The sequence below is a fragment of the Zootoca vivipara genome, chromosome 11, assembly GCF_965207765.1.
Source record: "Zootoca vivipara chromosome 11, rZooViv2.hap1.1, whole genome shotgun sequence".
NCBI classification, from domain to species: domain Eukaryota; kingdom Metazoa; phylum Chordata; class Lepidosauria; order Squamata; family Lacertidae; genus Zootoca; species Zootoca vivipara.
In genome coordinates, this window is record NC_142594.1 from 20,394,740 (window position 1) to 20,410,370 (window position 15,631).

The 15,631-nt window shown below is 38.3% G+C and overlaps 1 protein-coding gene across 19 annotated transcripts in view; it reads left to right on the forward strand.

The window, feature by feature from the left end:
- Window positions 1-15,631, forward strand: part of TBC1D5 (TBC1 domain family member 5) — a 247,210-nt gene that overhangs the window by 116,728 nt on the left and 114,851 nt on the right. For all 19 annotated transcript variants that reach the window (XM_088654079.1, XM_088654076.1, XM_088654084.1 and 16 more), the window contains 2 exons: window positions 3,619-3,685; window positions 15,308-15,416. In XM_088654079.1, the coding sequence (XP_088510205.1) occupies window positions 3,619-3,685; window positions 15,308-15,416 (176 nt within the window). The remainder of the gene's footprint in view (window positions 1-3,618; window positions 3,686-15,307; window positions 15,417-15,631) is intronic.

Here is a 15,631-nt window from a genome sequence, read left to right on the forward strand (position 1 = left end):
AATATCAAGTGTATTATCTTTAACAACCGGATGGCCATCAAATTTATCAAAGTATGTTTGATGCTGATCTTTCAAATATGTACTTTGTCGTTTGCATAATTTAGCAAAAGTTACATTTTAAAAACTAAATTAAGCTTTATTTTCTATCTTACTGTGTTCATCAAATGGTGGTATTTTGGTTTCTTGTAGCCTTTAAAAAGACTCACTCTGTTTTGTGTGGGGTTTCTTTTAAAGAGATGTTTAAATTCTGCAGATTTCATATACATGAGCTTCAGAAGTAAAAATTGTCTGTTTTCTGTATACCCTGAAATTGTTACTGTATGCTTCAAAACAGGAAGAACCTGAAATTGTCCGTACTAAAATTAAGAATTTATAACTGTATGGAACAGATGTTTTCATAAACATTTGCTATAATTAATTTCAACAGGGGGATTGGAGGAACAAAGCAGTTGCTCCCTTCTCTAAACTTAAATGCCTTCTTCCCATACAGCAAAACCAGAAATCTTTTCTTTAATACTGTTAATGAAATAAATTTACTTCTCTGTTTGTTTTTTACAACGAAAAAGAAAACATTAATTTTGCATTGTATTCTTATCTTTGAAATGGTGGGAAAGCATTCTGTAAATGACATTATTTATCTTAGATAAGTCTTTTTTTTAAATCTAACTCTGTTACATAAGGTTCTCCTTACTACTATGTTAGTAGTATTATATAAAGAGGTAAAAATCATGGGACATATTACAGTATATGGGATAGTGTTGTATATTGAAGCTTTTTATATTTGGCACCACTATTTAATTTTTAATTTTTTAATTTTTTGGTGGGCGATATATTTTGAGGGAAGTACCTGTTATCATTATTGCTGATTTTTTGAATGAGTAAATGTGCTGTATTCTAATAATATGTGTATTCTGGCCTCCAAGTTGTTGTTAATTGAATTTATACCCTACCTTGTGACCTCAGCAATTTTCTTCCAAAGGCCATGATTCAAAAGCAGTACATATTAGCAACCACATTTGAATATTATGTTTACTGTTGCTACAGAGAGGGGGAAAGTATCCACTTACCAGAATCTTCTTTACCATCTTTGATGGCAATTTATTTTCCTCACTATTTCTGCACTTTATAAAAATACTGCTTAATTGAGAGAGCATTTTTTTTAAAAAAAGTTTTAAAATAAGCACAGCCTAATTGTTCTACACCTGAAAGCTCTACTGCAGCTGCAAGAAATTTTGAGCAAACCAGTATTCTTGACTGATCTGTCATCTACAAAGTGTGCAAAGAAAAATAGGTAGCTGTCATTAAAATTACATTTCAGCTTTCAATAACCATTTAATGAGTAGTGTAATTATATAAGTATGGTACCTCAAGTACTTCACTCAATAATTAAAAAATAATCTCATCTTTAAAGTGAAAGCTCTAATTATTATTTGACTTAACCAGGACCACTGTTATGATCTCCAGTGGCATCTCAGAGTGTTTTGAAGGTATAAATTAAAGCTGAATAAATCATTAAATTATTAAGCTTTAAATATGCTTTAAAAAGTATGTGGTATTTTAAAAATATGCTACTGCAATTTATAACTTCATAATGTAAGCAAATTCTTTCTATTACTTTTTTCTTCTCAGAGATCACAAATTATGCTATATATATATATATATATATATATGCATATGATTTAGTCTTTAGAGCAGAAACCGGGGGTGATTATTACCAAGCATTAACCATGAAAACATGATTTAATGCAGTTCTAGTTTCTTAGCAGTAATGCATCATTTTATTTATAGGCTGGGAAGATAGAAATTTGAACTACAAAACATTTTGTCATTCAAAGCAAAATCCCTTTTCTCATATTTTCCATTTGTACAAATATTGTCAGCCAGACACCATATAGGGTTACAAAGTGCGGTCATTTCTAGTCTTAGCCGAAAGAGTGGTCAAATCTTATCTTAGCTTAAATAAATGAATATCATTTCTTTCTCTGCATTATCCCATATTTAAGTACCAAAGTATGTGGATAAGTGTTTGTGCACTACACGCTTTCACCATATGGTAATTTACATGATTGCAGCACTTCTAAGCAACTGCAACTATGACTGCGGAAATCGCTTCAATTTTAACATATGTATCATAAAACATTACACATTTCTGCATGTGATTCTGTACCCCATGGCTAGAATTGCATGCCACAATATATTAATTGGCATTCAGAAGAACATGCATGGCAATCTCATGACAAGGTACTGGTGTTGGCAGACCAGAAACATATAATAGTGACTACTCTAATCCCTATTCATGGAGGCAGTACCAATATATCTTGTGCCCACAAGATTTCACTGCTCATGTCTGCATCAAGCAGCCCTTGTATTTCTGGCAGAAGATAATCAATTAGATACAGTCGTACCTTGGAAGTCGAATGGAATCTATTCTGGAAGTCCGTTCGACTTCCAAAACCAAAGTGCGGCTTCAGATTGCCTGCAGGAAGCTCCTGCAGCCAATCGGAAGCCACAGAAGCCCCGTCGGACGTTTGGCTTCCAAAAATAGTTTGCAAACCGGAACAGTCACTTCCGGGTTTGCAGCGTTCGGGAGCCAAAACGTTCGAGAACTAAGCTGCTCGAAAACTAAGGAACGACTGTACTTATCAGATAGAGAACTGATCAAGAGTATAAAACTCAGTTTATTGGGAAATAGAGTGTGAAGCTATAAGAATAAGTCCCATTTCACTCAGTGGGGCTTATTTCAGGGTAGACCTGGGCTCCTTCTCTCATGACTTCCCCCAAGAACCCTTGGAACTGTAGTTTACTAAGAGGCCGAGAATGGTTAGGAGACCCCTATTTCTCCCAGAGTTACAGTTTGCAGCATGGTTTAACAATCAACCCCTCTTCCCATGGAACTCTGGAAATTGTAGCCCCGTGTGTAGAATAGGGGTCTCCTAACAACTTCCAGTACCCTTAGCAAACTAAATTTCCCAGAATTCTTTGGGGGAAGCCATAGCTGTTTAAAGTGGTATGATAGATATCGTGTTGATATGGTATTGTACTGCATGGCACCACAACCACACTTTGGGGTCTAATTTTATATCTTGGATTTTGCATAAATTGCACTAAATCATGCCTTTCCTTGGATGCATAAGAAATTTATGAGTGGTTCACACACACATCTTGGTGTCTTATAGCTGAATTTGTGTCAAAATTTTGTTTCTTTGATTATCACTTCTTGCCTGGTCATCAAGTGATGTCTGTGCATGTGTAAGCCAGCTGCTAGACCAGGCATCCCAAAACTCAGCCCTCCAGATGTTTTGGGACGACAACTCCCATCATACCTAGCTAACAGGACCAGTGATCAGGGATGATGGGAATTGTAGTCCCAAAACATCTGGAGGGCCGAGTTTGGGGGTGCCTGTGCTAGACCCTTCATAGCTGGGGCTCAACCAGTGCATCTCCTCTGTATTTTTTTCCTTCACATTGATGAACTTAATCCATACATTTTGAGAGACAGATTGCATCAGGGTTGATTCTATTCCCAGTGGCCCAATCGTACTGTGCAAAGAGCTGGTACTTCTGTACATTCGTGCCACTCTCCTTTAACCTGCTAAAAACCTCTGTTTATCTTCCTAGATATGTCAAATGAGAATGGAAGACTGCATCATACTTCGGATTCTGATGGAACATTTCTTTCATATAGGTGAGAGTTTCTCATGCTTTCTGGCTTTTGAGACCTAAAATTCCAGTTCAACAACATATGAATCATTTTTGTCATCATTTAATTTGAATTTCTTCCTTTAACTTACTTTTGCGAAAAGCCCTGTGCCAGTCTCTGGTGTGACTCCAGAGACTGGAGGACATTTCAGGAAATACTATATGCTGAAGTCACACCAGTGATTGGAACAGATTTCATGGTGTGTGGCTTTTTCATTTGAAGGAAGCTCTTTCTCTCTACCACTCCATTTTTGGGTTAAAGCCTTTTTGTCTTTCCTAGAATGCTCACTCTGGAATTATCAGCATTTCCTGGCAAATACTTCTTCTTCATGGCTAGTCACAGAAACTAGGATCAGCTTTTATTTGTACTTGTCTGCCTAGAGCAGGGATCCCCAGACTTCGGCCCTCCAGATGTTTTGGACTACAATTCCCATCATCCCTGACCACTGGTCCTCTTAGCTAGGGATCATGGGAGTTGTAGGCCAAAACATCTGGAGGGCCACAGTTTGGAGATGCCTGGCCTAGAGCTACTTAGTTTACTTATACTTTTTTTAAAAAAAAATCATATTCACTCAATACAAATAATTTTTAGATCTGTGATCAGGACTGGCTCTAGGTTTGAGAGCATAGTGTCCTATCCTGTCAATGGCACAATGCAGGCTTTCCTGGCTACAGTAGCACCACTCCAAATACTGCTGGGTTGCTGAGCCTAAGAAGTAATTTAATTTGCCAAAATTAAACCAGTGCTGGATCAGGAGCATTGTAGGTAGATCTAATTGCTTGGTCCTGATTGGATTGTCAGTACCTTGCCAAGGTACAGAGGACCTGTCAAGAATGACAGGTCCTGATGCCAGCTCTGCCTGTCGTATGAACCTGAACTGCAATCCAATAAAGCCATGGGTTACTCATTGAATGTTGGCCATACTGAAGTTTGGTGTTTTCAGAAAGAATTAATTGTTTGCAATGGCTGAAGGCCTTTTGCTGGAGTATCATAAGTCCTGGTTTTACTTGAAGGTGGCTTGTAACACTTGAGATTGGGGTCTTGGTATGAGTAACCTCAAACGGTGTTGCCTAGGTATGCAACCTTCATAACATTTTAGTGATGAATGCAATATTGAATAAGTCTGTTTTGAAGTATCTGGACAGAAACACTAGAAGAATCCACAAACATTGAGCACCTGTTGAACATCCAACAGATTTGTAGCATATGTTAGTTGACCTCTGAGAAAAGTTTTGTCTTTTACAAGAACAATGTTTCTGTGACTACAGGACTTCACAAACTGAATAGCTTGACTCCAAAATATAAGTGACTGTAGGACTCTTAAATAGAGATGTAGAGGTTATTTGATAGACAAATGAGTGACAGGATACAACAGCACACATTGAATTTTGTTGGTTTAACAGTAGGTCTCATAGCACTTGATATGTATAATTAATGTCAAATTGGGTCCAACTTTCTGGATAATCAGAAAATAGAGACTTAGCCTCCCCCCCCATCTAAATTCTGCTGATTGCCATGTAGTCAGGTGCCATAGCCCCAAGGCTTCTTTGTTAGAAGATCGCTGAATAATAATTGTGCTTTGAAAGTAAGTGATAAAGAACAACTTTGCTAAAAAAATACTAAGCCATTTTATCATAAATCAGAGCCGGCCATTATTGCAGCACAGTATTAATTTATTGGTACAATTAGAAAGCGAAAATGATAGAGCTAGGTCATATGGTATATTAAAGAAGAAGAAGAAAGCCTTGGCTTTTAATAGTTGGCAGACCCGACACTGCTATTAAGTAGCATTACAGTATTTAAGGTGTGAAATGAATATTTTATTCTCAGTAAGAAGTAGCTCCAAACATATAATGAGGCTAGCTGCAAATTGTTTGGCTTCCAAGTTCTAAATTACATTGCAAAGAACAGACAAGAACTTCATGAGCAAAAATGTGTGAATGTTAAACTAAAATAAAGTATAGTTGTGGGAAAATATAATGTTTTAGAAAAAAGTAATTGATCAATAATCCATAACAATGTCACCACAGCAACGACGGAAAATATATTGAAAATGTTTGTTTTCAAATTGATATATAATAAAGTCAAACTAGGAAGAACCAATAGCTACAGTCATTTATGTATATGTAAATCTCATTGATTTCAGTGGAATTTATGAACACGCAACCCTATACATGGTTTTTAACAAAACAAATGCACAGCAGGAACACCTGTATTAAAAAAAGAAAAGAAAAAAGAAAATCACATATATAAGCTAAATGGCCAGTGGCAATAGGTCTTTGCCTGTGAGCAAAAATACATCAAACTCTGCCGAGTCAACCAAGCCAAGACTGAAAAATCCATCTTTTGGGTCTTCACACACAGACAGCAACCTCTGAAGGCAGGGGGACCTGAAGAAGACCCTTTCAGGAATATATTGAGAGTTGGCAAACTACTGCTGGAAGAGGTGGATTGCTAATACTTGTAATTGAAAGTATTACATTTGCTATGGGTGTGTGATTGCTAGAACCTCTAAATACAAAACACAGTTAATAATTTGGGGAAATGAACTATCCCTTTTAATGACTAGTTTTGCCCTTGATACTTCCTGAGAATGGTAATTCTCCTAGTCAGCAAACCGTGGGCTCAATCCTTAATGTTGGCAATACAGTGCCACTAGAAAGTAGAAATACTGTCTTTCTCTCCTTCCCAAGGGCAGCTGACCTTCTCCTCGCCAAAGAGTTGAACCTCTTGCCAGCACATATGACTACAGACTATTACATTAATCTGTTTAGCCGCAGTACCAGCTGCTTGCATGTTTTTAATTATCTTATTAGATGATATAACAGTGACCTATGAAATAAAATTGAAGGTGAGCATTTTTAACTTCTTTTATTTAACAGCTTTCCCCCAAAATATATACTAATGAATAACTAATTGGGGAGGGGGGCAATTAGGCCTTTGTTTTGTTATAGAATCTAATTTTGAGGACAAGATAACTTTCCTTAAGGATTTTCTAACTACTATTAATAATATTTCACGTGTAGCATGTATAAGTATTAACATTAATATCCCTTGTTTTACTGAGTTATGATTTTGATGCATTTTTTTGCATAATAGTCTACTAAATATTGACACCTCATGCTTTACTTAATATAATTTTGTTTCCAAATTATTTTTCTTTCTATTTCCTTGAAAATAGGTTACTAGCTTAATGTTGCTCATTTACATTGTGCCTGCATCATCCAAGTTAATAGTGCTTTTCAGAAGTCTGTAAGAAAAACTTGTAATAGAGTATACTCAAGCTAGAGGTGGTCTTTCTAGTATCAGGCAAATAAACAATGTGTATATAAGGTGGGAGGGGAGATCAAGGCAGGAATTGGTGACTGAATGGTGCAGCAGGCTTTCTGCTTGCTTCTAGTTGGGGGTTGATTGTTTCACTCTTGTTCTAGCACTGCAAGGATGATTTTTTAGAAGTTCTTTCTGATACCTCTTAAGCATTATTTCCCAAGTCCACCTCATAACCAGTTCACACGTAACTCTAAGTCAAGCCATGGCTAAGTGTGAATGAGCAAGCACACAGGCAGTCAGAGGAAAAATCATGGCTGCTTTGCTACCATGCTACCTAGAACTTAGACTAGCTTGGCTTCGTACTACATCTAAACTCAATTTTGTGGTTTGTCCTTGCTCCAAGCAAGCCACAAGTGTTGAGCCAAGAACAAGCCCCAGCTACAATTTGAGTGAGACAAACCATAAGCCTGAGTTTGAATGCAACACTCAGCCAAACTATGGCTTAGCTGCTGCTTTTTTCTTTCTGCTTGCTCATTCACACTTCAAAATCATGGTTTGTCTTAGTGTTACATGAGTTTCATGCCAGAATGAGGCAAGAAAAAAATGTAAGAGAGGACCTGCTTCTTGAGTGTCTCAACAATGGGTCTCAGTGTTTTTCAATCAAGGATCACTTATGCAACTGTATGCTAGCACATGTGAATAGAACTGTATTCATAATTATGTATATACTTGTTGAGTAGATCCACTTGGTTTGCAAACCAGACTGAAAGCAATATGGTGTTTTCCTCTATTTTCTTAAAAGTGGAAGTGTTCCTGGAAATATTGTGGTCTTTATTTTGAAGGGAAATGAGCCATTAAAAATTGTATAAGGCTCCTTTTGCTTTCCCTTCATCCCTGCTCCTGGTGCAATGATCACAGCCATGTTCATTTTTAGGGGGGGGGTAGTAGTAGTAGTAGAACCCTTCCATTTTAGAGTACTGTTTGTTTCAGAGTGCTACAGCTTAGGCAGGGCCAAAGCCAATAGATGTTTCTCCTTTCTACCCTGTTCCACATAACCTTTTATGCTGGGTGACTAAGGGGTCATCAGGTTTCTCTGTTGATCTAGGTTTGTCACTTCCTTACAGCAAGTTCCCATGGAGATTTTTGCCCTGCTTGTTGTACATTGTGACACAACCATCCACATTGGACTAGGCAGGGATTATTGCCAGCATAGGTCTCTCCCCTCCATTTTGTGGACCACAGCTTTCTACTTTTGCCATAGCTGCCAAGTTATCCCTTTTTTAAAGGGATTTCCCCTTATGCTGAATAGGCTTCCTCGCGAGAAAAGGGAAAACTTGGCAGCTATGCTTTTGCTTACTTCTTAAAACCTGTGGTCCACAGAGTGGAGGAGAGAGATCTATGCTGGTTGTATAATTAGGGAGAGGACTGTATGCTACATCATCCATGTCACAGTATAAACACAAATTTCAAGCTGAAGAGAGAAGTGCTTGAGTTTTGGCATGTTTGTTGGAGGAATTACTCTTTCTGTCTCTTCCTTGTCCATATTTATTAAATTATTGCAGTATTTCCCTCCCAATTAAATGGACAGATTTAGTCTACAATTCCGAATTATCTCCAGGTGCATCAGAGAATGATTCTGTTTTATGAAACACCTGTTCAGCATATTGCAATAAAATTAGATAATAATGTTAGCACAAAGAAGAGCTCTAACAAAAAAGCAGCCTTTGGAAAGGGTTAAGAATATAAGAAGAGACTACTGGATCAGACCAGTGACCTATGTAGTCCAGCATCCTGTTCTCACAGCGGCTAACCAGGTGCCTATGGGAAGCCTGCAGCAGGACACAAGCACAAAAGCATTCTCTCCTTCTGTGGTTTCTAGCAGCTGGTATTCGGAAGCACACCGCCCCTGACTGTGGAGGCAGAACATAGCCATTGTGGCTAGCGGCTACTGGTAGCCTTGACTTCCTTGAATTTCTGTAATCCTCCTTTTAAAGCCATCCAAGTTGGTAGCCATCCCTGTCTCCTGTGGGAGTGAATGCCATAGTTTAACTATGTACTATGTGGAGAAGTACTGTATTTTGTCTATCGTCCAAAATTCAGCTTCATTGGATGTCCCAAAGTTCTAGAGTTGTGAAAGAGGGTGGAAACCTTTTCTTGAACCACTTTCTCCACGCCATGCATAATTTATATATTTCTATCATGCCACCTTCTACTGGTCTCAAAACCAAAAAGCCCCCAGTGCTGCAACCTGTCCTTATGGGGAAGTTTCTGCTTGATCATTTTGGCTGCCCTTTTCTGAACTTTTTCCAACTCTGCAATATCCTTTCTGAGGTGAGGCAGCCAGAACTGTAGACAGTATTCCAAATGTAGCCACACCATAGATTTGTATTAACGACGTTATAATATTGGCAGTTTCATTTTCAATTCCTTTCCTAATGACCCCAGCATGGAATTTGCATTTTCTACACCTGCTGCACACTCAGTGAACATCTTCACTGCAACCCCAAGGTCTCGTTCCTGGTCAGTCACTGCCAGTTTAGACCTCACAAGCGTATATGTGAAATTAAGTTTTTTTTTTTTTGCTCTGACAGTCGTCACTTTACGCTAGTTTACTCTGAATCACATTTGCCTTTCCCCCGCCCATTCACTGGGTTTGAAGAGGTCCTTTTGGAGCTCTTCACAACCCGTTTCTGTTTTAATGACCCTGAACAATTTAGTATCATCAGCACTTTCTTCATTCCTCCATTGGAAAAAAACCTGTCCATTTATTCCTAATCCCTGCTTCCTGTTACTTACCCCATTCAGACAAGAGGACTTCTCTTATAATGCCTTCTTATAATTCTAGTGGGTTCTAATAACTTCAGTCACAGACATGTGAGAAATGGCAGACCTGGAAATACAGCCATTCACTTGTGCAGTATGATTGACTCTGTCTCCTGCCTTAAAGGGATATTACTGGATGAAACAAAGGTCAGAGACAGAAGACAGTATGAGCAGCCCGCCTTGTGCCACCATAAGTTAGCTCTCTGCTATTGTGGTCGATCACATAGTTGTTGCTGCCTTGCTTAGAACCCAAGTACGGAATAGACCCAGGAGAGACTTGGTGCCTATGACCAGGACATGCAGGAAGCCATCACTGCCATAGATTACCTTGGTCCTCCTTCTAGGACAAGCAGAGATGGCAGGAACCACACAACACCTCTGCATGGAGAGAGCTAAAGAGCCGCTTCTTGCATTTGACCTTTAATATTGTCAACAGAGGGAAAGAACCAGAAAACTGGAGCAGTTGCCTCTTCATCTCTTATTTCTACAAACCACTTTAGTGGAAGCATCCATAGAAGTTTTTCCAAGAAGCAAAAAATAGAAAGAAAGAAAAAAGAAAAATAATAATTCATGTTTTGGAGTAATATCTCTTCTGTAGCTATAATTTCAGAACAGCTCCATTTGTTCTGATAAATCCCACCATTCCTTTAATATCTTATGTGCTTTATGTTAATGTCTTTGTCGTGGGTTTTTAAAGTTTAACAAGTACCATCTCACACACACAGATGGCCATTGTTCATTACTATAGTGAGTATGAATTAAAATATTTATTAAAAGTTCTTAAGCACAGTGGGCCTAAGTAATACACTGCAATAATGCTATCAGGATTCATTTAAACTCCAAGCTCAAATCATCTTTGTGCCAGTGTGACTGAAATTGACAGATAAATGGCACCATGCTTCTGGTGGTGTTGAGTTGTGCTTTTTCAGATCTTAATCATGCTGGCACTTCCTCCTTGGAGAGTGAAACTAGTCCATAAGGTTTTTAGTGACCTAAAAGCAAGAACATCTGCTGCAGAACCACAAGCAAGTTGTTGGCCAAGTTTAGTAGTTCGGGAGTCTGCAGACGATTGCAAATATTAGAATTTTAGTTTCAAGTATCCTGTAGCAGACAAAGGTGCCAGAATCTTTCAGTAACTCTGCGGTTAATAGATTTTAAAGTTATTTTTCTTTTTATCAGAGAATAGTGTTTGCAACTATTGCATCACATGACACTATTCAAACAATTTGTCTATTTCACCCATCTCTTTTGCTTTACATGTGTGGTGGTGTTTATCTGAGTGCCATCTATCACCCCCCCCCTTCTGTTGGTGTGACCTTCCTTGGTATTCCTGGCCACAACACACACACACATTTGTGCACTTCTTAAACTCACTTTCCATGCAAATCTGATATATCAGAAAATTTGTATCTGAAAAATAAAAATGCCGCATGCACAGGTAAACAAATATATGTGCATATGCCCACAATGGATATCAACAATCTGGAATTTAGGGAGACTTGGGAAGGAGTCCTTGAGGGGAGAGGGGTTTGGGGTGCAACACACAGTGCCGTTACATCTCATCAAGTGCAGCCCACTAGTGTAAATGAGAAACATTGAAATAGAATTCAGTTGAAAGTTCCCATGTGTGAACTAACGTGCACAAAAGGGCACATGGAAAATCAGATCTGTGCAACCCACATGCACATTAACACGCAGATGTGAAAGCAGCCTGAGTCCTGGTCTTCAAGTACCTGACTTCAGAGGAAAGCTGAAGCCAGAGCTATGATCCATAAATGAGTAGTTTAGACAGCAGGCAGTAGGAATCCCTCAGGTTATAAATACCTGCAGCTTTCATTTTTCATTTAGTGAACTTCTCCTGCTTCATCTTATTCCTTTGAAATAAGTCCTTTGTATCTCCGTAGTTCGTTCTTCCTTTTTTCCTAGTAACCAGGATCCATATTTCCTGTGGTGGGTTCATCTGAGATCACATGGTCCCTAGAAGTTATTTTCTGCACAAATACAGCTAAACAAGTTGTGTGGATGTTAACCCTCCTCCCTCCAATAGCAAATACAAATGTGAAAACTTTTCTAAAAGTCTGACACGTGCCTCATGCTATGTAGGACTTAAAGCCAAGCACTTATTAATAATAAAGCATTATCTTAATGCTGCACATGCCTAATCAGAAGGAAGTTCCTTTGTGTTTAATGAGACTTAATTCCAGGTATGTTTGTACAGGATTGGCAATGAGAAAAAAGGCTCCTGAGTATGTTTACTCAGAAGTGGATTATATTGTGTTCAGTATTGCTTGATCCTTAGTGATGTTTAGGTCACATCATCAGATTGAGTTCTGATCCCATGCCCTACATTTGTGACAATGGTGCAAAAGTAGTTCCCGTTTGATTCATGTTTGGCTCTTTGGCTACCATTGATATAGAAAGGTGGAAGCTGACAATGTGGTAGTCTTCAGATTTATATTGGACTACAGCTCCCATGAGACCCAGCCACATGGCCAATGGCCAGGTATGATGGGAGTCGTAGCCCAAAATATTTCATGGGCAGCATGTTGGCTTTCCCTGTTCTGGATATTTGCACCCAGTATCTTAATTAGTTGGACTGAAATGCCCATCTCTGTCAATCAGATGAGAAATGTCAATTTAAGGGGGGGAAAGAGTTGCTTCAGCACCTCTCCACTCAACCCTTGACAACCATATGCTGAACATTGATACTTAAAAGCCACTTCACTCTTTGCTGTTTATTAAATTCCTCTGCCAAAAATTCAAGACTTCTAAGCACTGGAGAACCAGAGAGACTAGCTGAGTGATTTATTGCAGGGGAGCAGGGGGCACAGATTCTATAGGAAGCAACTGCCTTATTCAAATCCCTGGTGACTCATGGTGGTCAGGGTGGGAGATGTGAGTGGCCTCCCCTGTTCCATTTATCTCCCCACTCCCTCCCATTGACTGCAATAGGTGGCAATAAATTATGCCAGCTCCAGAACTGGCATGGTTTTGAGGCCTCTTGTGGAGCCTTTTGGGAGAGTGAAGGGCTTAGGATCCTGGAAAGCTGTCATCTCCTCTGGCACACCTTCAGAATGTCCTGTTTTGACCCCTACCACGCACCACCCACAGGACATTGCTAGTAGGACAGCTTTTCACTGCTGTCCTGGAGATATGCCATTCTGCCGGCAGACCGCCATCTCTACCATAGAGTGGTTCTTCTCGATTCTATGGCCCCTCACCTGCCTTCTCACAGAGCATGAGATTATTTTAACTTGTCAGGTTGCTTTTGTATATGAGGAATAACTGGTTTATTGTTGCTAAATGTACACATATAGACTATTTGTATATAAAGTTTTATGAAATGATCACGTAATAAAAATACCAGGAATACTTAAATGATATATTGGATAATATTTAATATTGCTAGATGGTTGTATGGCTTTGTGGTTCATTATTTTAACCAATGTCCGTAACAAATATGTCCTACATGCTTGTAAACTGTTTGCTTTGTACTACTGTACTAGTAATTATTTGAATGTTATTTTTTAAAAAAATACAGGAGAATTAAAATGGATGAATCTTTGAATAATTTCTAAAATATTTTTCTTTGTACAAAAAGCAGAAAGACTGTGTACAGTTCTTAATTGCCTTTTCAAGACTGAGTTCCCTCATTACCTGTGATTTAAGCTAAAAATGAAGTAATTATAGATAACAGTGTTTATCTGGTTGATCTTGGCACCTGCAGTCCTAATGCTGAAGCTCTTCCTGTTTCTGAGGCCAGGCTTTAACGTCTCTGGCTGGCATTACTAATCTGCAACTCTTACATTTCTGCTAAATTTCCCATAAAAGTTTCAGGCACTATGCTGTGCAAAAACCATCTATTTCTAGATAGATGGTAAAGCACACATTTTTATTAGGTGTGTTTTGTTCCTTCCACAGAACAAATACTGTAGCTGGCAACAGTGGTTTCTGCTTTCCACATTTTCTTCTTTTATGTCATTTATTGGATCAGAATAGTTTTGTAAAGTATGTTGATGTATGTCCCAATTATTTTAAACATATGCCTGGAATCATTATTCTATTGTATTTGCTTGATCAGAACAAAGCCTGCAAAAGTTTTTCTAGTTTCGCACATTACTTTTGCAGATTACTTTGTCCAACAAGTACATTGCCCAGTTTGGAATCCACGCAGTGACCTGGTTCTTGGGGAACACTGAGGCAAAGCATGTGCACGAATGAGCAAATGGGCAGGTCAGGAGCAAAGGCGATAGTAGCTGCCTCCTTCCACTGCTGAGGCACCACTTTGAGCCAAGCCTTAGTTAGCATTGTGTTTGATCCAAACAAATCAAGAATTGTAACCAATGTTTGTTCTGAGTTACCATTCATACTTTTATCTGAGAAAGAAAAACCATAAACCTTTAACTTTCACCAAATGCGGCAACTGAAGCATAGCCTGTTTTAACTTCATCACCCCCCTTCACCTTCTCCCACAAACCAAGGAATCTCTGATTTTGCTTATGTAAATACCTGGTGAGAAGAAGGTTTAGTTTGTCTTTGTCTTTGTTTTTGTTTTACTCAAATTATATTTGTTAATTCAGTGACTCAAGGAAGTCTTTGGGCTATTTCACTTTAGATCCTCAGGTGGGTGGTATTGTTCTAGAGATTCAGTTCAGTGGAAAATAGAGAAAATATAGTTTAATTCTTGTATTCAAATTCACTAAATGGTTTGGGACAATTAATTTCCAATTGTTTCCCAGTAGAGTAGATTTACTTGTACATTAATGAAGCACAGGTGTTAGGCCCCTGGTGTCTTTGTGCCTAGGAGGCATATTTAGGTTGTTTATCTAGTCAGCCGTAGGTACTGCAAGGTACTCAAGCTTGCCTTTAACAGTTTATACAGTGAGGGGTTTTTCAAAATTTATTTTTTAAAAATTTGCTAGCACCTGTTAAATTTTTAAGACTGATCATGTAGAAAGAAGTGGAAGAGACTGCAATAGTAAACAGCACTAAAAGTTAACGGAAGTCATCTTCTATTATGCTTAACTGCCCAGCTTGACGTTATGTAGAAAAGAGGCTTCATTTAGGCAAATGTGTCATGTGCAGAAGTAATAGTCAACACTATACTTCCTTGTACCATATTTTGAAATTAGGTATTCTTTCAAATAGGTACTGCTTTATCTATGGTTGAAACCCAAATGTGCTTATATTAATATTCATTTTTCTTCTTTATTCACTGAACTGCAGTACCAACATTTTAGAGGAAATGGAATAGCCTCCACAGACATTATGAATTTCAGTAGCTGGCATAATTATAGTGATCTACATATTCATTAAATCCAGGGAAGAAATGTGTCCAAAAAGACAACCATGCGTTTAGAAATAGCACACTGCTAAATATATACATTTAAAACTTCCTTTCCTTTTGTTTACCCAAAATTACTTCATGTTATATTGCTTCACAGTCAGCTAAGTCTTTAATAATAATTTTTAAAAGTTCTCTCTCTCCCCCCCCCCCCCGTTCATTCCATGTAGCAAAGAATGGGAAGAATTATTTGTAAACAACAATTACTTGGCAACAATACGGCTGAAGGGGATTAATGGGCAGCTGAGAAGCAGCAGGTTCCGTAGTGTTTGTTGGAAGGTAAGAAGAAAATATTTATTTACAGCTTGTAGTTGTAATATACCAACGTATTACCTGATGTACTTGAAGACTGCTGATGTAAAGAGTCACTGAATTTTGAAAGATTCCATCCCAATGTTCTTCTGTTGATTTTTATAATTCATAGAACAATTAATGATTTGAAATACCTTACAACTAAATTACTGTTCGTACTGAAGGATTTATGTCAATTGTAT